General features: G+C 47.0%; 1 protein-coding gene across 2 annotated transcripts; it reads right to left on the bottom strand.

Annotated features, from left to right (window-relative positions):
- Positions 1 to 17,224: 17,224 nt before the first annotated feature.
- Positions 17,225 to 20,229, bottom strand: LOC123119003 (probable NAD(P)H dehydrogenase (quinone) FQR1-like 1). 2 transcript variants are annotated; one of them, XM_044538645.1, is made up of 3 exons: positions 20,058 to 20,229; positions 19,312 to 19,916; positions 17,225 to 17,795 (listed from the first exon to the last, which is right to left on the bottom strand). In XM_044538645.1, the coding sequence occupies exons 2-3, from the start codon at positions 19,842 to 19,844 to the stop codon at positions 17,567 to 17,569; spliced, it is 762 nt and encodes a 253-aa protein (XP_044394580.1). In that variant the 5' UTR covers positions 19,845 to 19,916; positions 20,058 to 20,229; the 3' UTR covers positions 17,225 to 17,566. The 2 variants fall into 2 exon arrangements, with proteins under 2 accessions (XP_044394580.1, XP_044394573.1); XM_044538638.1 differs by having other exon boundaries at positions 20,008 to 20,142.
- Positions 20,230 to 21,224: the final 995 nt, after the last annotated feature.

The following is a 21,224-nucleotide window of genomic DNA, read 5'->3' as shown; positions in this document are numbered from 1 at the left end:
AGCCAACACAGAAGGGACCACCAGCAAACCAGCAGAGCGAAGGCGGGTCTCCTCAGCACGAAGCTCAGCAAGCACTTCCGAGATTGGAACACGACCACGAGCAAGCAAGTGAGCACGTCTGGGCTCAAACTCAGAGCGGAGACGAGATAAGAACTCATGAACCCGCTGAAACTCCAGATCAGACCGAGTAGTCTGACAGCAACGACAGGTGCCACAAACAACTGTCCGAAGAGAGTCAAGCTGACGCCAGATGGCAGAGCACTATGAATAGAACTCATCCACAGAGGAATCACCTTGCTGGAGGGCGTGCTCCTGACGTACCACAGAGAGATAGAGAGCATCACCAGAGGGCTGATAGCGCTGACAAAGATAAGACCACATCGCTGCAACTGTGCCAAGTCCCATGAACTCCGAAGCAAACTGAGGGAGGACACTGATAGTAAGAACAACAGCAGCACGAGCATCGTCATTGCACCACTGAGTGTAAGCAGATAGATCATCCCGGTACACTGAAAGAGCATCGGAGTAAGCAGATACCTGCTGATCATAGGCATCAACTACAGCATCATCAAGGGTCTTGGCGGCATCCCGATCAGCCTGGGAAGCCTCAGGAGCAAGTACCGGCGGCACCGGTGGGATTGGGGCCACAGGCGCAACAGGGCATGGCGGGCAGGGAACCTCGCAAGAAAGAACACCCCGGAGAAGAAGACCACGCATATGGATGCGCATGAATCCCACAAACTCAGCATAGTTGGTGCCATCAAAGATCACTGAGCACCGAGGAACAGCAACATAGCCCGAAGAAGACATGAGGGAACTTTGTTTTCTCCTCTGGTTTTTTTGAACTTAGGAGGCCCGAACGGAATCTGGACTGGGGAGGCCCGAACCGCTCACGAGAGGGAAGTCAACGAGCGGCGGGTCGGGAGCGACGCAAACCTCGCGAGGCAGAGTATAGCGGGTCCGAGATGCGTGGCCCGTCCGCGGGCAGGCGAGGGAAGACGGACCAACAACTCGAATCAGCCAGCAGCCGCTCGCGCTCTGCGCGTAGGGAAGCAGCTGCTTCCGTAGCGGGAGCAGCAACAGGCGCCCCGGGCGAAGCCGCCAAGCGGAGCAGAGAAGAGGCAAGGGGCGGGGCAACGGAGCCAGCGAGGAGGACCGGGGCGCCCGGATCCGCGGCGAGGAGAGCTGGGACGGACGGATCCGCGGTGAGGAGAGCCGAATCTGGCAGTGGATGGAGCGGGAGAAGAGCTAGCACGGAGTTGCAGCCTGTGGGAGTGAGGGGAACCTAACATCTGATTGTTGGGTTTCGTAGTAATTTCAAAAATTTTCCTACGCGCACACAGGATCATGTGATGCATAGCAACGAGAGGAGAGTGTTGTCTACGTACCCAACGCAGACCGACTGCGGAAGCGATGACACGACGTAGAGGAGGTAGTCGTACGTCTTCACGATCCAACCGATCAAGCACCGAAACTACGGCACCTCCGAGTTCGAGCACACGTTCAGCTCGATGACGATCCCCGGACTCCGATCCAGCAAAGTGTCGGGGAAGAGTTTCGTCAGCACGACGGCGTGGTGACGATCTTGATGAACTACAGCAGCAGGGCTTCGCCTAAACTCCGCTACAGTATTATCGAGGAATATGGTGGCAGGGGGCACCGCACACGGCTAAGGAATTGATCACGTGGATCAACTTGTGTCAACTTGTGTGTCTAGGGTGCCCCCCTGCCCCCGTATATAAAGGAGGGAGGGAGGAGGAGGCCGGCCTAGGGAGGAGGCGCGCCATAGGGGAGTCCTACTCCCACTGGGAGTAGGATTCCCCCTTTCCTAGTCCAACTAGGAATCCTTCCATGTAGTAGGAGTAGGAGACTAGGAAGGGAAAGAGAGAAGGGAAGGAAGGAGGGGGTGCGGCCCCTCCCCCTAGTCCAATTCGGACTAGGCCTTGGGGGGGCGCACGGCCTGCTCTAGGCAGCCCCTCTCTCTTTCCCGCAGGGCCCAATAAGGCCCAATACTTCTCCCCGGCGAATTCCCGTAACTCTCCGGTACTCCGATAAATACCCGAATGACTCGGAACCTTTCCGAACTCCGAATATAGTCGTCCAATATATCGATCTTTACGTCTCGACCATTTCGAGACTCCTCGTCATGTCCCCGATCTCATCCGGGACTCCGAACTCCTTCGGTACATCAAAACTCATAAACTCATAATATAACTGTCATCGAAACCTTAAGCGTGCGGACCCTACGGGTTCGAGAACAATGTAGACATGACCAAGACATGTTTCCGGTCAATAACCAATAGCGGGACCTGGATGCCCATATTGGCTCCTACATATTCTACGAAGATCTTTATCGGTCAGACCGCATAACGACATACGTTGTTCCCTTTGTCATCGGTATGTTACTTGCCCGAGATTCGATCGTCGGTATCCAATACCTAGTTCAATCTCGTTACCGGCAAGTCTCTTTACTCGTTCCGTAATACATCATCTCACAACTAACATATTAGTTGTAATGCTTGCAAGGCTTATGTGATGTGTATTACCGAGAGGGCCCAGAGATACCTCTCCGACAATCGGAGTGACAAATCCTAATCTCGAAATACGCCAACCCAACATCGACCATTGGAGACACCTGTAGTACTCCTTTATAATCACCCAGTTACGTTGTGACGTTTGGTAGTACCCAAAGTGTTCCTCCGGTAAACGGGAGTTGCATAATCTCATAGTCATAGGAACATGTATAAGTCATGAAGAAAGCAATAGCAACATACTAAACGATCGGGTGCTAAGCTAATGGAATGGGTCATGTCAATCAGATCATTCTACTAATGATGTGACCTCGTTAATCAAATAACAACTCTTTGTTCATGGTTAGGAAACATAACCATCTTTGATTAACGAGCTAGTCAAGTAGAGGCATACTAGTGACACTATGTTTGTCTATGTATTCACACATGTATTATGTTTCCGGTTAATACAATTCTAGCATGAATAATAAACATTTATCATGATATAAGGAAATAAATAATAACTTTATTATTGCCTCTAGGGCATATTTCCTTCACTGATACCATGTTGGATAATGAGCAACTAGTATTTCCTAGGGGCCAAAGGCCATTACATATACATGTGTGTCAAAGTGCAGAAAACCCCTTATACAATGGGAATATACCGAAAAGGGGACTATACACATCTAACAAAACCAAATACTCCTTTCATTCCATAATGTAGTGTGCCCACGTTTTTCAAGATTTAACTTTGACCATAAATTTAGCCAACATGGCTGTCTGCGGCAGGAGCATGACAAATATCTTTGAATTCGTATTCAAAAGAAGTTTTCAAAGGTATAATTTTTCAGTAAAATGATTTATGTATTATTTATTTAATTTATGGTCAAAGTTTAATCTCAAAAAGTGTCGGTGCACTATATTGTGAAATGGAAGGAGTATGTAATAAGCAACTCCAGAATACACCATGTGGCCGCCAAATAGGGAGATATGTCCGGTCTTAAACCGCTGCTGGCCAGGGTCGAATGGACCCGCCGTCCTAGCTGCCACCAGAGCGGTGGCGCGAACACTGCCCTGAGAACCTCTGAGTGAACAAAGGAGGAAGCACACACCGACGCCACATGAGAAGTCGAAGCACATACGCCGCCGACAAATAAAGACCACTTGAACGGTATATGACCTCCAAATGGAAAACCAAGTAGCATCGACAAGCCTACATCAAAGTTGTCTCGCCTGAGAACCGCAAGGCGGGGCTCTGGAAACAGAGGTTGGCCGGGATAACCACGACTTGAGTACAAGGCCGACAATGCAGACTAGCCTCCTACCAGTGTAAAAGATGAACTTAAAAGCATCACTAGTAAGAGACGGATCCAGTACCAAGAATCGACCGATGAAGTCATGCACCAATTCCAAAACCCCACTTGAGTCTCTCATAGGCCAAGAGGAAAGGAGTATGAGCAAAAGATTCTCGTAGAGGAAAATGTGGGATAAGCCAGATCCGACAACCAAATATCAGAATAAAAGCAAGGAGATTTATCGGAGACTAAAGAAGAAAAAGAGAAAGAACCCCATCTAGACTTTAAACCTGCAGAGGAGTAGCCGGTTCTAGCCAAAACAAAACCAAGGAGGGGAAATCAGGAGCAGTACAACTCTAGATTCAACAACCAAAAGACGCCTCCTCCGCGAGTTCCCCAACAACAACCATTAAGGACACATATATGCCAGGCTCCTGATGTAGAACTATTCCATGTCTAGCATTTTCAACCAAACCTGGAATAGATGCACATCCACGAGCTACCCTCGATATGTGCTTCCATATCATACACGCAGTAACACATATCTTGGGTACTACTCCTGATATAAGATATCATTGCGGGACTCAAACGGTAGAATATAAGATAAACGGGCTCACGTGAACATAAGTCTAATTATTACATCCAGAGACCGATACGGTCCAACATTACATCATCCATGATAAAGACTATGAATAGTATGTCTAAAGACATGAATCAAATTAGCTTAAGAGGCGTGACATCCCGTCTTAATAGGAATAATAGACTACTCATATCAATAAGATGCACTTTCTTTTCCGGGAGCCCATCTGGAAGGAACCTCAAAGATAAGTGTGCTTGGCCTGGAGACATTTGAGGATGAGTGACCGACCAGTAAGTTGATCCCTGGTGCACATAATTGAGGACAAAGTGCGTATAAAACACCAGTGCTGGTCTATGGGGCCAGTCTAGATCCCAGACGCAACTACCAGGAACCAATGGGTGAACCGATGGGTTTGGTCGGAGTGTTACAGTTGGTATCAGAGTCGACCCTCGTGCTTAGACAGACTTGTGTAGGTGAGTGATGCATAGATTGATGGAACCTAATACGGCAGATCTCGAGGTAGGGGATCCTAAGCTAGGCGTCTAGGAGCGATGATACCAAAGACACTGGATTTTACCCAGGTTCAGGCTCTCTGAGGTGATAATACCCTGCGTCATGGGAAGCTGGTGAGATTACAGGAAGACATCTGATTGGTAATTCTCCTCTTGCAACCCAATTTTAGGATTTGTATTTCCTAGTTAATGGGTAGGGTAAGGTAGTAGCTGATGTTTGGGATGGTAGTTAGATTAAATGACTTTTAGGAGGACCTTTACTGATGAATTGATGGAGCAACGGTTTGAGTTAGAAGCCATAGTGCAATCTGTGGTGCTGGATGAGGAGGAAGATGCTCTTATTTGGCAATATGAACCCAATGGCATCTACTCATCCAACTCTCTATATGCTATAATTAATTTTAGAGGCATTAAACCTATTTTCCTACCTGTTGTGTGGTCTTTGAAAATTCCACCTTGGGTGCAATTTTTCTTGTGGCTGTTGTGACAGAACAAGGTCATGAGTAGGGATAACTTAGAAAAGGGGAATGCCCAAACCACTAGAATCTAAACACTGCAAAGAAATTGAATCAATATTTTATTTGATTTTTGAATGTATACTAGCTCATCAACTATGGGGTGAGGTTCAATAAAATTTTGGGGTTGATATTGTTGGGGAACGTTGCAGAAAACAAAAATTTTCCTACTCGTTTCACCAAGATCATCTAGGAGTTCATCTAGCAACGAGTGATTAGATGCATCTACATACCTTTGTAGATCGCGCACGGAAGCGTTCAAAAGAACGGTGATGATATAGTCGTACTCGACGTGATCCAAATCACCGATGACCAGCGCCGAACGGACGGCACCTCCGCGTTCAACACACGTACGGGACGGGAGACGTCTCCTCCTTCTTGATCCAGCAAGGGGGAAGGAGAGGTTGATGAAGATCCAGCAGCACGACGGCGTGGTGGTGGATGCAGGGCGTCACAGCAGCAGGGCTTCGCCGAGACTACGAGGGAGAGACGTAACGGGGGGAGATGGAGGCGCCAGGGGCTGGTGTGAAATCCCTCCTCTCCCCCCCACTATATATAGGGGTGCCAGGGGGGCGCCGGCCCTAGTAGATGAGATCTACTAGGGGGGCGGCGGCCAAGGGGAGGTTTCCCTCCCCCCCAAGGCACCTAGGGGTGCCTTCCACCACATGGACTCTTCCATGGTGGAAACCCTAGGCGCATGGGCCTATAGGGGCTGGTGCCCTTGGCCCATCTAGGCCAAGGCGCACCCCCTACAGCCCATGTGGCCCCCCGGGACAGGTGGCCCCACCCGGTGGACCCCCGGGACCCTTCCGGTGGTCCCGGTACAATACCGATAACCCCGAAACTTGTCCCGATGCCCGAAATAGCACTTCCTATATATAATTCTTTACCTCCGGACCATTCCGGAACTCCTCGTGACGTCCGGGATCTCATCCGGGACTCCGAACAACATTCGGGTTTCTGCATATACATATCTTCATAACCCTAGCGTCACCGAACCTTAAGTGTGTAGACCCTACGGGTTCGGGAGACAAGCAGACATGACCGAGACGACTCTCCGGTCAATAACCAACAGCGGGATCTGGATACCCATGTTGGCTCCCACATGCTCCACGATGATCTCATCGGATGAACCACGATGTCGAGGATTCAATCAATCCCGTACGCTATTCCCTTTGTCTATCGATATGTTACTTGCCCGAGATTCGATCGTCGGTATCCCAATACCTCGTTCAATCTCGTTACCGGCAAGTCACTTTACTCGTACCGTAATGCATGATCCCGTGACCAGACACTTGGTCACTCTGAGCTCATTATGATGATGCATTACCGAGTGGGCCCAGTGATACCTCTCCGTCATACGGAGTGACAAATCCCAGTCTTGATCCATGTCACCCAACAGACACTTTCGGAGATACCCGTAGTCTACCTTTATAGTCACCCAGTTACGTTGTGACGTTTGGCATACCCAAAGCACTCCTACGGTATCCGGGAGTTACACGATCTCATGGTCTAAGGAAAAGATACTTTGACATTGGAAAACTCTAGCAAACGAACTATACGATCTTGTGCTATGTTTAGGATTGGGTCTTGTCCATCACATCATTCTCCCAATGATGTGATCTCGTTATCAATGACATCCAGTGTCCATAGTCAGGAAACCATGACTATCTGTTGATCAACGAGCTAGTCAACTAGAGGCTCACTAGGGACATGTTGGTGTCTGTTATTCACACATGTATTACGATTTCCGGATAACACAATTATAGCATGAATAAAGACAATTATCATGAACAAGGAAATATAATAATAATGCTTTTATTATTGCCTCTAGGGCATATTTCCAACAGTCTCCCACTTGCACTAGAGTCAATAATCTAGTTACATTGTGATGAATCGAACACCCATGGAATTCTGGTGTTGATCATGTTTTGCTCTAGGGAGAGGTTTAGTCAACGGATCTGCTATATTCAGGTCCGTATGTACTTTACAAATCTCTATGTCTCCATCTTGAACATTTTCACGAATGGAGTTGAAGCGACGCTTGATGTGCCTTGTCTTCTTGTGAAACCTGGGCTCCTTGGCAAGTGCAATAGCTCCAGTGTTGTCACAGAAGAGCTTGATCGGCCCCGACGCATTGGGTATGACTCCTAGGTCGGTGATGAACTCCTTCACCCATATTGCTTCATGTGCTGCCTCCGAGGCTGCCATGTACTCCGCTTCACATGTAGATCCCGCCACGACGCTTTGCTTGCAACTGCACCAGCTTACTGCCCCACCATTCAAAATATACACGTATCCGGTTTGTGACTTAGAGTCATCCAGATCTGTGTCGAAGCTAGCGTCGACGTAACCCTTTACGACGAGCTCTTCGTCACCTCCATAAACGAGAAACATTTCCTTAGTCCTTTTCAGGTACTTCAGGATATTCTTGACCGCTGTCCAGTGTTCCTTGCCGGGATTACTTTGGTACCTTCCTACCAAACTGACGGCAAGGTTAACATCAGGTCTGGTACACAGCATGGCATACATAATAGAACCTATGGCTGAGGCATAGGGGATGACGCTCATCTCTTCTATATCTTCTGCCGTGGTCGGACATTGAGCTGAGCTCAATTTCATACCTTGTAACACAGGCAAGAACCCCTTCTTGGATTGATCCATATTGAACTTCTTCAATATCTTATCAAGGTATGTGCTTTGTGAAAGACCTATGAGGCGTCTCGATCTATCTCTATAGATTTTGATGCCTAATATATAAGCAGCTTCTCCAAGGTCCTTCATTGAAAAACTTTTATTCAAGTAGGCCTTGATGCTGTCCAAGAGTTCTATATCATTTCCCATCAAAAGTATGTCATCTACATATAATATGAGAAATGCTACAGAGCTCCCACTCACTTTCTTGTAAACGCAGGCTTCTCCATAAGTCTGTGTAAACCCAAACGCTTTGATCATCTCATCAAAGCGAATGTTCCAACTCCGAGATGCTTGCACCAGCCCATAAATCGAGCGTTGGAGCTTGCACACTTTGTCAGCATTCTTAGGATCGACAAAACCTTCCGGCTGCATCATATACAATTCTTCCTTAAGGAAACCATTAAGGAATGCCGTTTTGACGTCCATTTGCCATATTTCGTAATCATAGAATGCGGCAATTGCTAACATGATTCGGACGGACTTCAGCTTCGCTACCGGTGAGAAAGTCTCATCGTAGTCAACCCCTTGAACTTGTCGATAACCCTTAGCGACAAGCCGAGCTTTATAGATGGTCACATTACCATCCGCGTCTGTCTTCCTCTTAAAGATCCATTTATTTTCTATGGCTCGCCGCTCAACGGGCAAGTCAGTCAAAGTCCATACTTTGTTTTCATACATGGATCCTATCTCGGATTTCATGGCTTCTAGCCATTTGTCGGAATCCGGGCCCGCCATCGCTTCTTCATAGTTCGAAGGTTCACCGTTGTCTAACAGCATGATTTCCAAGACAGGGTTGCCGTACCACTCTGGTGCGGAACGTGTCCTTGTGGACCTTCGAATTTCAGTAGGGGCTTGATCAGAAGTATCTTGATCATTGTCATTAACTTCCTCTCTAGTCGGTGCAGGCACCTCAGGAACATTTTCTTGAGTTGCGCCATTTTCCGGTTCAAGAGGTAATACTTCATCAAGCTCTACTTTCCTCCCACTTACTTCTTTCGAGAGAAACTCTTTCTCCAGAAAGGACCCATTCTTGGCAACAAAGATCTTGCCTTCGGATCTGAGGTAGAAGGTGTACCCAATAGTTTCTTTTGGGTATCCTATGAAGACGCATTTTTCCGACTTGGGTTCGAGCTTTTCAGGTTGAAGTTTCTTGACATAAGCATCGCATCCCCAAACTTTTAGAAACGACAGCTTAGGTTTCTTCCCAAACCATAATTCATACGGTGTCGTCTCAACGGATTTCGACGGAGCCCTATTTAAAGTGAATGCGGCAGTCTCTAAAGCATAGCCCCAAAAGGATAGCGGTAAATCGGTAAGAGACATCATAGATCGCACCATATCTAATAGAGTGCGATTACGACGTTCGGACACACCATTACGCTGAGGTGTTCCAGGCGGCGTGAGTTGTGAAACTATTCCACATTTTCTTAAGTGTGTGCCAAACTCGTGACTCAAGTATTCTCCTCCACGATCTGATCGTAGAAACTTGATTTTCCTGTCACGTTGATTTTCAACCTCACTCTGAAATTCCTTGAACTTTTCAAAGGTTTCAGACTTGTGTTTCATTAAGTAGATATACCCATACCTACTTAAATCATCAGTGAGGGTGAGAACATAACGATAGCCACCGCGAGCCTCAACACTCATTGGACCGCACACATCAGTATGTATGATTTCCAATAAGTCGGTTGCTCGCTCCATTGTTCCTGAGAACGGAGTCTTGGTCATTTTACCCATAAGGCATGGTTCGCATGTGTCAAATGATTCATAATCAAGAGACTCTAAAAGTCCATCAGCATGGAGCTTCTTCATGCGTTTGACACCTATGTGACCAAGGCGGCAGTGCCACAGGTATGTGGGACTATCATTATCAACCTTACTTCTTTTGGTACTCACATTATGAACATGTGTAGCATCACGTTCGAGATTCATAAAGAATAAACCATTCACCATAGGAGCATGACCATAAAACATATCTCTCATAAAAATGGAACAACCATTATTCTCAGATTTAAAAGAGTAGCCATCTCGAATTAAACGAGATCCCGATACAATGTTCATGCTCAAAGCTGGCACTAAATAACAATTATTAAGGTTTAAAACTAATCCCGAAGGGAGATGCAGAGGTAGCGTGCCGACGGCGATCACATTGACCTTGGAACCATTCCCGACGCGCATCGTCACCTCGTCCTTTGCCAGTTTCCGCTTATTCCGCAGCCCCTGCTTTGAGTTACAAATGTGAGCAACTGCACCGGTATCAAATACCCAGGAGCTACTACGGGCACTAGTAAGGTACACATCAATTACATGTATATCACATATACCTTTTGTTTTGCCGGCCTTCTTATCCGCTAAGTACTTAGGGCAGTTCCGCTTCCAGTGACCGCTTCCCTTGCAATAAAAGCACTCAGTCTCGGGCTTGGGTCCATTCTTTGGCTTCTTCCCGGCAGCTTGCTTGCCGGGCGCGGCAACCTCCTTGCCGTCCTTCTTGAAGTTCTTTTTACCCTTGCCTTTCTTGAACTTAGTGGTTTTATTGACCATCAACACTTGATGTTCCTTCCTGACTTCTACCTCTGCTGATTTCAGCATAGCAAATACTTCAGGAATGGTCTTTTCCATCCCCTGCATATTGAAGTTCATCACAAAGCTCTTGTAGCTTGGTGGAAGCGACTGGAGGATTCTGTCAATGACCGCATCATCCGGGAGATTAACTCCCAGCTGAGTCAAGCGGTTATGCAACCCAGACATAGTGAGTATGTGCTCACTGACAGAACTGTTTTCCTCCATCTTACAGCTGAAGAATTTGTCGGAGACTTCATATCTCTCGACCCGGGCATGAGCTTGGAAAACCATTTTCAGCTCTTCGAACATCTCATATGCTCCATGTCTCTCAAAACGCTTTTGGAGCCCCGGCTCTAGGCTGTAAAGCATGCCGCACTGAACGAGGGAGTAGTCATCGGAACGTGCCTGCCAAGCGTTCATAACATCTTGTTCTGCAGGGAGAACGGGTGCGTCACCAAGCGGTGCTTGTAGGACATAATCTTTCTTGGCAGCTATGAGGATGATCCTCAGGTTCCGGACCCAGTCCGTATAGTTGCTGCCATCGTCTTTCAGCTTGGTTTTCTCTAGGAACGCGTTGAAGTTGAGGACTACGTTGGCCATTTAATCTACAAGACATATTGTAAAATATTTAGACTAAGTTCATGATAATTAAGTTCAACTAATCAAATTATTAATGAACTCCCACTTAGATTAGACATCCCTCCAGTCATCTAAGTATTACATGATCCGAGTTTAACTAGACCGTGTCCGATCATCACGTGAGACGGACTAGTCAACGTCGGTGAACATCTTCATGTTGATCGTATCTTCTATACGACTCATGCTCGACCTTTCGGTCTTCTGTGTTCCGAGGCCATGTCTGTACATGCTAGGCTCGTCAAGTTAACCTAAGTGTTTGCATGTGTAAATCTGTCTTACACCCGTTGTATGTGAACGTCTGAATAAAACACCCGATCATCACGTGGTGTTTTGAAACAGCGAACTGTCGCAACGGTGCACAGTTAGGGGGAACACTTCTTGAATTTATTGTGAGGGATCATCTTATTTACTACCGTCGTTCTAAGTAAACAAGATGCAAAACATGATAAACATCACATGCAATCAAATAATAAACGTGACATGATATGGCCAATATCACATAGCTCCTTTGATCTCCATCTTGGGGCTCCATGATCATCTTGTCACCGGCTTGACACCATGATCTCCATCATCATGATCTCCATCATCGTGTCTCCATGAAGTTGCTCGCCAACTATTACTTCTACTACTATGGCTAACGCGTTTAGCAATAAAGTAAAGTAATTTACATGGCGTTTCTCGATGACACGCAGGTCATAAAAAGAATAAAGACAACTCCTATGGCTCCTGCCGGTTGTCATACTCATCGACATGCAAGTCGTGAATCCTATTACAATAGCATGAACATCTCATACATCACATATAGATCATTCATCATTCATCACAACTTTGGCCATATCATATCACAAACCACTTGCTGCAAAAACAAGTTAGACGTCCTCTAATTGTTGTTGCAAGTTTTACGTGGCTGAATTAGGGTTCTAGCAAGAACGTTTTCTTACCTACGTTAAAGCCACAACGTGATTTGTCAACTTCTATTTACCCTTCATAAGGACCCTGTTCATCGATTCCGCTCCAACTAAAGTAGGAGAGACAGACACCCGCCAGCCACCTTATGCAACTAGTGCATGTTAGTCGGTGGAACCGGTCTCACGTAAGCGTACGTGTAAGGTTGGTCCGGGCCGCTTCATCCCACAATACCGCTGAAGCAAGAAAGGACTAGTAACGGCAAGAAAGTTGACAAATCTACGCCCACAACAAATTGTGTTCTACTCGCGCAAGAAGAACTACGCATAGACCTAGCTCATGATGCCACTGTTGGGGAACGTTGCAGAAAACAAAAAATTTCCTACTCGTTTCACCAAGATCATCTAGGAGTTCATCTAGCAACGAGTGATTAGATGCATCTACATACCTTTGTAGATCGCGCACGGAAGCGTTCAAAAGAACGGTGATGATGTAGTCGTACTCGACGTGATCCAAATCACCGATGACCAGCGTCGAACGGACGGCACCTCCGCGTTCAACACACGTACGGGACGGGAGACGTCTCCTCCTTCTTGATCCAGCAAGGGGGAAGGAGAGGTTGATGAAGATCCAGCAGCACGACGGCGTGGTGGTGGATGCAGGGCGTCACAGCAGCAGGGCTTCGCCGAGACTACGAGGGAGAGACGTAACGGGGGGAGATGGAGGCGCCAGGGGCTGGTGTGAAATCCCTCCTCTCCCCCCCACTATATATAGGGGTGCCAGGGGGGGCGCCGGCCCTAGTAGATGAGATCTACTAGGGGGGCGGCGGCCAAGGGGAGGTTTCCCTCCCCCCCAAGGCACCTAGGGGTGCCTTCCACCACATGGACTCTTCCATGGTGGAAACCCTAGGCGCATGGGCCTATAGGGGCTGGTGCCCTTGGCCCATCTAGGCCAAGGCGCACCCCCTACAGCCCATGTGGCCCCCCGGGACAGGTGGCCCCACCCGGTGGACCCCCGGGACCCTTCCGGTGGTCCCGGTACAATACCGATAACCCCGAAACTTGTCCCGATGCCCGAAATAGCACTTCCTATATATAATTCTTTACCTCCGGACCATTCCGGAACTCCTCGTGACGTCCGGGATCTCATCCGGGACTCCGAACAACATTCGGGTTTCTGCATATACATATCTTCATAACCCTAGCGTCACCGAACCTTAAGTGTGTAGACCCTACGGGTTCGGGAGACAAGCAGACATGACCGAGACGACTCTCCGGTCAATAACCAACAGCGGGATCTGGATACCCATGTTGGCTCCCACATGCTCCACGATGATCTCATCGGATGAACCACGATGTCGAGGATTTAATCAATCCCGTACGCTATTCCCTTTGTCTATCGATATGTTACTTGCCCGAGATTCGATCGTCGGTATCCCAATACCTCGTTCAATCTCGTTACCGGCAAGTCACTTTACTCGTACCGTAATGCATGATCCCGTGACCAGACACTTGGTCACTCTGAGCTCATTATGATGATGCATTACCGAGTGGGCCCAGTGATACCTCTCCGTCATACGGAGTGACAAATCCCAGTCTTGATCCATGTCACCCAACAGACACTTTCGGAGATACCCGTAGTCTACCTTTATAGTCACCCAGTTACGTTGTGACGTTTGGCATACCCAAAGCACTCCTACGGTATCCGGGAGTTACACGATCTCATGGTCTAAGGAAAAGATACTTTGACATTGGAAAACTCTAGCAAACGAACTATACGATCTTGTGCTATGTTTAGGATTGGGTCTTGTCCATCACATCATTCTCCTAATGATGTGATCTCGTTATCAATGACATCCAGTGTCCATAGTCAGGAAATCATGACTATCTATTGATCAACGAGCTAGTCAACTAGAGGCTCACTAGGGACATGTTGGTGTCTGTTATTCACACATGTATTACGATTTCCGGATAACACAATTATAGCATGAATAAAGACAATTATCATGAACAAGGAAATATAATAATAATGCTTTTATTATTGCCTCTAGGGCATATTTCCAACAGATATTCGTGATTTTATGTCTCCGGCTTCGAAACGGTTGAGTAACAAAAGGTTTGAACTACTGAATGTTGTGTCTTTGCAATCGTGTGATGTTTGTGGTTATTTAGGAATGATCTGGTGTTTTATCGAGTGGCTTGGTTAAACATGTCTAGCGCCTGGTGGTGAGAAATATAAATGCTTGGGAGGTGATTTCAAAGGGCAGGAATGTGTGATGGTGGATAGATTTGTACAACATTTGGTGGGCAAGCTCAGGGCACCCTTGGCTCTGGATACAGGATGAGGTATGCAAGAAGATGCTGAAGGTACCTACATGATTTGCCACAGCTGAAAATTGAGGGCATGGTGGCTATGCTTCCCTAGAGTATCTACGTAAAAAAACGACATGTGCTGAGAGGCTAACAACCTCCTCCTCCCCCTCTGTAATCAATTTCATTTTTCCGTGAATACGCAAAGGTTGTGATGCAGAGCATATCACCATGTCAAGAGCTCCATTTCCAAGAGTCAGGTGCAACATCTACTTCAAACATATAAAGGTGAATCTCCTCCTTACACATGTCTTCTTGTCCCCTTTGAGGATGGTATACTACTTGACCCTCCATCGTGCATATATAGGTTTGAGTGGAGCTTCACGGACGGCGAGGGGGAGTGCAAGCACAAGAGTACACATACACCATCCGCGAGGAATGCGTGGAAGCAGAGACGGAAGAAGGAGAAGACGGAGTAGCTGCTGGCCTGAAACCGAACGTCCAGGCACCAAGCCGGATCATCCGGGCAATGGCCGGACAATCCGGGCAGCTAGCCGGACGTCCGGATACACCAACAGAAGGTTTCGCCCGTAGCCGAACCGTCCAGGTTGCAACCCGGATCATCCGGCTAATGCTCGGACCGTCCGGAATGCCTGCACGTGGATTGGCTTTTGGGCCTTGTATCCCCTCCTCACTTACCCCTTCGTGCCTCGAACTATATATAGCCCCCCCTCCTTATTACTAGGGTTAGCCAATAGAAACCAAATAGAGCTTAGCTCATGTATCACTCCTTGTGGGATTCCTCCTACGAGAAGAACCGTCTATGTTTGTTGACAAGGCCTCTTAGGAGAAGAAACAATCATGGTTGCCAAGACCCCTTAGGGGGAGATTCCTCCATGGAATTCATGACCCATCTCTCCTAGAGATTTGACTGAACTACCCTTGTGTCTTTATTTCCCTTGTTGTTACTTGATCTTGATGCATCCCATGTATTGCTATGAGTACTTGGTGTGGATATTGTCCAATATCGTTTCCCTTATGATTTCCCACATTTGTCCCTCGTGTTCCTTCTCAAATCCACCTCTAGTTCGTGAAGATTGGGCCACATAGGGTCTCTATCCTACATGAGGTTGTGTATCTTTTCATTGATAGAAGGGGAGTGACGACACGAGATTACATCAGCTCACTTAGCCATGTGCACATATATAGCATGGTAGCGAGTGGACGAGCAAACAAATAGGGGGTTGCTCAAACCCTACTATAACACAAGCTAACTCTCGGAGATGATGTTCCCGGTGGCTCCAGCATTAGCCCATAGGGGCGCCTCATCTTTGATGGTAGCGGAGATATGAGAGACCGATGGTTGATCCTTGTCGAAGATGCAGCCGTTGCGGTGTTTTCATAGCCATCATGCGGTAAGGATGATGAGGGGGGTCAATCCCTTGCGAGTAGACGTACGTGTGTGATCGGAGGATGCACCCACCAAGACTGGAAGGCCGTGCCGCCATACGGTAAGTCAGTCGTTGACCCCGTCCATCCTAGAATCTCGTGCCAAATTTCTAGAGAAAGAGCAGCCCGCTAGCAGGTGTTGCACGGTCTCGGGTTCTTGATAACATATGGCGCAGGTAGTCTCGTGAGGGAGGCCGTGGCGAGCAAGGCAGTCTACCGACCAACAACGGTCCTGCATAGCCAGGTAGAGAAAGAATGCGCAGCGGTGCCCATAGCTTCCAGGTCAACTTCCGGTGTGGGTCTTCGCAAGCGCCAAAGAAGAGCGCCTAATAGCATGAACTAGATGAGTATGTGATCGAACTGGTCCAACGCCAACATAAGGTATCGGGCGCATCCAGAGGCTGATGTGGCGCAGACGCCGCCAGAGGTCAATGCATTGAACCATGTAGGGATGCAAGGCGGCGCCCGATCCGCCCCGCTTGGTAGTCAAAGTAAATCAACTTAGTTATAATCTTTCCGGTTCAGCTTTAGTTCATTTTGAACTAAATTCCAGTTTTGGCGGGCTTATGCGGGATGCCGCTTGCATCCCTAGAACCATGGCAGCGGGACCTAACGCTCCCTGGATATCCTGGCCTGGACCCAGGAACCCAGGTGGAGGCCCTCCTGGACGGTACTGGACGTGCGGCGACACCCAGGGACAAGCACAAAGATGAGCGGGGCGATCTCAGCCATGGATCTTCCCTCCATCCAGTGGTCGGGCCAAAACTTGCAAACGCTGTAATCATTTTAGCTTGCCTGCGTGCGAGCAATGTAGTGAGGCTCTTGCGCCTGAGTTAAAACTGAACTTCCCTGGAGTTGGGGTCATTCTGACCTTGTAAGAATTTGGAGGAGCGGTGTGGTCTGCGTTGTCTGAGACCTATTGCGTTTAATGGAACAGGGGATGGCGATCCCAGATGATCTAAAACTTGTACTCGCTCCGTCCCAAAATAAGTGTCTCAACTTACTAGCTCTAGTATGAATTTGTACTAAGCTCAAGACACTTATTTTGGGACGGAGGGGTATAAAATATCCCCTCTATAACAGTAAAAAAAAATGAGTAATGCTATTTCATAAAGAAGGTTCTATTTCTGCATGAATTTGGGATTCTTTCACCTTTCAGGGATGTAAGTATTCAATGGAAAAAGTGACCAAGCAAAATAAATAAATAAAACGCTCTTCATACAAAAAACAAAGCAACACGGAAACTTAAGTTCAGAAAACAAAGTATCATGACGCTTTGCACAGCAAATCTTTTGGCAGATGATGTTATTCGATGTAGCATCTGATTGAAATGCATGAATCTATACATCAAACAGTTCATTGCTCACAGCAATCCAGAAAAACTCCTTATTTTACAAATGGACAACACACATCATTTATGTCAACAAATGTACAAAGAAACCTCGGCGTAATTATATGACTATTCCAACAATCAATCTAAGAGCAAAAGCTGTGCACATGTAGGGACAATAGGAACAGGCGATGCTGAAGAGGAAACAATGGCTGATCAACAGTATAATGGATGGTCGCTGACTGGCTGCTTACGGGTTGAATCAGGCCTGGCCGAGCTTCTTGACGAAGGCGGCCATGTACTTGCCCTGGTGCTCGGCGAGGGCAAGTTCCGCCTCGCTGGGCTGCCTGCTACCGTCACCAGCAAAAACTCCAGCTCCATAGGGGCTGCCCCCTCTGATGTCGTCCATGTTAAACATGCCCGAGCCAAAGGTGTAGCCGATGGGAACAAACAGCATCCCGTGGTGCACCAGCTGGGTGATTGCCGTCCAACTGCAGTGAACAACCAGATCATATATGGCCGGTCAGTGACAGGCCAGCAAAGCAAAGGCACAGACTGAAAATCAACATAATCAGAAAGCATGAGAAGAGTACAGAAGCAATTCATAGCGAGTAACTAGCTGTTATAAAAATCTATTGGCAAGTATGGGCATAATTGACACATTGAACTTTTGCCTATCGTGAGAGCAAAAACATACCAAAATGATATGATAAGGCAATGTTTATTTTGGAATCAAGAAAGATAAAACCAATGTATTCTTTATTTGCAAAAGACAAAAGAAAAGAGTGAATGCTATTTGATTGTTGCCATCACCTCTCATGCTAGACACGCATTGGTCAGAAATAGTGCAGTCAGTTTGAACTTTTAAGTGAAAAGGGAAGACAGTAAATGCTATTTGATTTTTGCTGTAGCATGTCACACTCAAGACAGATTGGGTAGAGGAGCAGTGCAGCTAAATTAGTGAGTTGAAATTTGAATTCCAAACGTCCGCAATTATCGCAGGAGTTTATGAATACTATATACTCCCTCCGTCCCAAAATAAGTGTCTTGTTGAGACACTCATTTTGGGACGGAGGGAGTATAATCCATGCTCCTCACAGCCAGCCGATTGCAGATTTGACAGCTCGTGCTGAGGACTGAACCATACAAGCCAGGTTGAGCGGTGGTACAACAGATTCTCTGATCCGGTACAAGCCTAGAAGTAATGATCCACGGTCATGCTATCTCTGTTATTAATAGTCACACGGTACAGAGCCATGATCATTAGTAATGAAGAAAATAGTGCATGAGCAACTTGAATAGCTCTCAGTAAAGCATCTCATTTCCATATATTGTAGCTACCGAACGATCTTTAACATCACCATCATATGCATTATGTCGGTTTGTGAAATTAACTTGCTTGTGATACCCTTAAGGGCGATTTACGTGAAATTTCTCAACGCGTCATGGTTCATTTGAAACACCCCTACTACGACCACCCCATTCAGTCTGATTCCTTGCCTAGTTAGTGTTGAACATGAGTGCAAAGGCAAATTATATACTGGGTGCATCATGCTGAAAATTCAGGCACTGGAATGATTTAAAGTAGATACAATATTAAACCGACACACACACATAAAAAACATCCATGCCCGCCTTATTCATGACCTGCCTGACTTATTGCGGAGACAGCGCATGCTAATGTCTCCGGATTCGCAACCAATGAAGTCGTGAAAACACCAGAAAAATAAAAAGTTGCTCACAAGGCACTGATCCTAAAGAATATGTTTATCCATCCTCAAGGTTCAGTGCAACACCTAGAAGGCTAGAAATATACATGTGACATTTCTCTTGTCCGCTATATAATTCAAATAGACAGGGGTCCGGGAGAGGGAACTGTTCCGATATTGTCCACTTCAAAGAATCATATCAATACCATTTTTCAGTGCATAATAACGAGCACCACCATAAATATGAAATAATTGACAGATTAATTCATCCCTGTAGAAGAGGTGGTAAGATGCTTACGCAGTGGTCTCCTGGCCGCCGCCCTGGGTGCCGGTGCTGACGAAGAATCCGGCGGGCTTCCCTGCGAGCCTCTGCTTCTCCCAGAGGGAGCCTGTGGAGTCAAAGAATGCCTTCATCTGCGCGGCCATGGCGCCGTACCTGGTCGGGAACCCGAACAGCACCCCGTCGGCTTCCTCCAGGTCGGCCGGCGCTGAGATGACCGGGACGGCGGGGTCCTTGGATGGCGCCTGCATCTTCTCCAGCACCTCCGGCGAGAGAGTCTCCGGCACCCGCCGCAGGACGACCTCCACCCCCTCCACCGCACCCGCTCCCGCTGCCGCGTGACGCGCCAGCTCCTCCACGTGCCCGTACATCGAGTAGAACACGATGTACAGCCGCAGCGTCTGCCTCGACTCCCCGGTGGGTGCGCCCAGGGCCTCCTCGGGCGCGTCCCGCGGGACCGCGGTGGCTGACGACGACGAGGGCGCGGCGGCGACGGTGGTGGCCGGCGGCTGGCGCTTCTTGCTGGGGACGCAGCCGCCGCCCTTGCCCATCTCCGGCGCCGGGTATACCACCAGTCAAGTCAACCCTCGATGCAAATTCAACTCCAACTAGGACCAACAAACCTGCATCAAATCAAAGAAGCGGCAATTCAGCAACACCTCCCGCAAATAATGGTTCCAACGAGTGAATAGCGGATCTGGACGAAGAACATGCACGCGATTGCAAAATCAGGAATGCGATCTTGGGAACCGCGGAGACGAGACCTTGGAATTCTCCTAGGGAGGTGGTCAGGTGGAGTGTGACAGGGAGAAGAAGACTGGGAGTACTGTGCGAGTGCGGATGCCAAATGCCAGCTCAGGAAGCGACAAAGAAGAGGAAGCGGGGCGTTGGGGAAAAAGATACTACTAACACTGGAAGGTTCACCACTGGTTGTATGGCACAGGATCACGAATCGCATGTACTCCCTTCGTTTTTATTTACTCTTCATATTAGAGTTGACTGAAGTTAAACTTCGTAAAGTACATTCAATAATAAATCTAATGTTGTTGATTTGTTATTGTATATCTTAATATTTTTGTTTATAAACTTGGTCAAAGTTTGTAAAACTTGACTTTGACCAAAGCTAATATGCGAACTAAATAAAAATGAAGGGAGTACTAGTACATCTAAACGCTTTTTTTAGACTACCCACAGTGAAAGTAACATAAATAGTAACATGACATATATCTAAATAAAATAAATGATGTGGCAAGTAATAAATGAAGAAAGAGAGGCATGTGATAACATAACTAGTTACTACTAGTATGAGTAACATCACACATATCAAGGCAAGATGAGTCTATAGCCTAATAAATGAAGTGTTGCATGTTACCACACATATATTACTCCATTGTAGAGGTAGTAACATAGAGTAGTAACATGTTACTAATTGTGGCTAGTCTTATACTACTCCCTCCGTTCCAAAATATAAGAACGTTTTTAACACTATGTTTTTAACACTAGCATAGTGTCAAAAACGTTCTTATATTCTCTGACAGAGGGAGTATTAGTTTACATCTAAACGCTCTTATATTACTGTGGTGGTTGATAAGGTAGACCATATCATATAATCTGAAAAAGACGATAAAATATGTAATGAATTATTTTTAAATTTTACTAACTAAATATGGATACACAAATAAAATCATCCTCTCTTTTTTAAACCACCCCCTCACTAGTGATTTGTATCTCCTTAACCACCATCCTTAAAATCTTCTAAATCACTAAACTTCCTAGGCTAAAACTCCTGGGAAGCGACTGAAGCTGTAGATTTGTTCTCTCATGCCAATTTTGACCTGGTCGTCCCAACCTCATCTGGATTGCGTGAGTTGGCTTGTTCCATGAGCTCGTTTTGACACTGATGTGGAGGCATAGGCTTGACATGTCAGTAA

This window comes from Triticum aestivum, chromosome 1B (genome assembly GCF_018294505.1).
Source record: "Triticum aestivum cultivar Chinese Spring chromosome 1B, IWGSC CS RefSeq v2.1, whole genome shotgun sequence".
Classification (NCBI taxonomy): Eukaryota; Viridiplantae; Streptophyta; class Magnoliopsida; order Poales; family Poaceae; genus Triticum; species Triticum aestivum.
This window is presented reverse-complemented; position numbering and strand designations above follow the sequence as displayed.

Coding starts and splice junctions, on each gene's coding strand:
- LOC123119003 (XM_044538645.1), bottom strand. CDS start 19,844: ATGGGCAAGGGCGGCGGCTGCGTCCCCAGCAAGAAGCGCCAGCCGCCG. Junction 17,796..19,311: donor GGCGGCCAGGAGACCACTGC/GTAAGCATCTTA, acceptor TGTTCACTGCAG/TTGGACGGCAATCACCCAGC.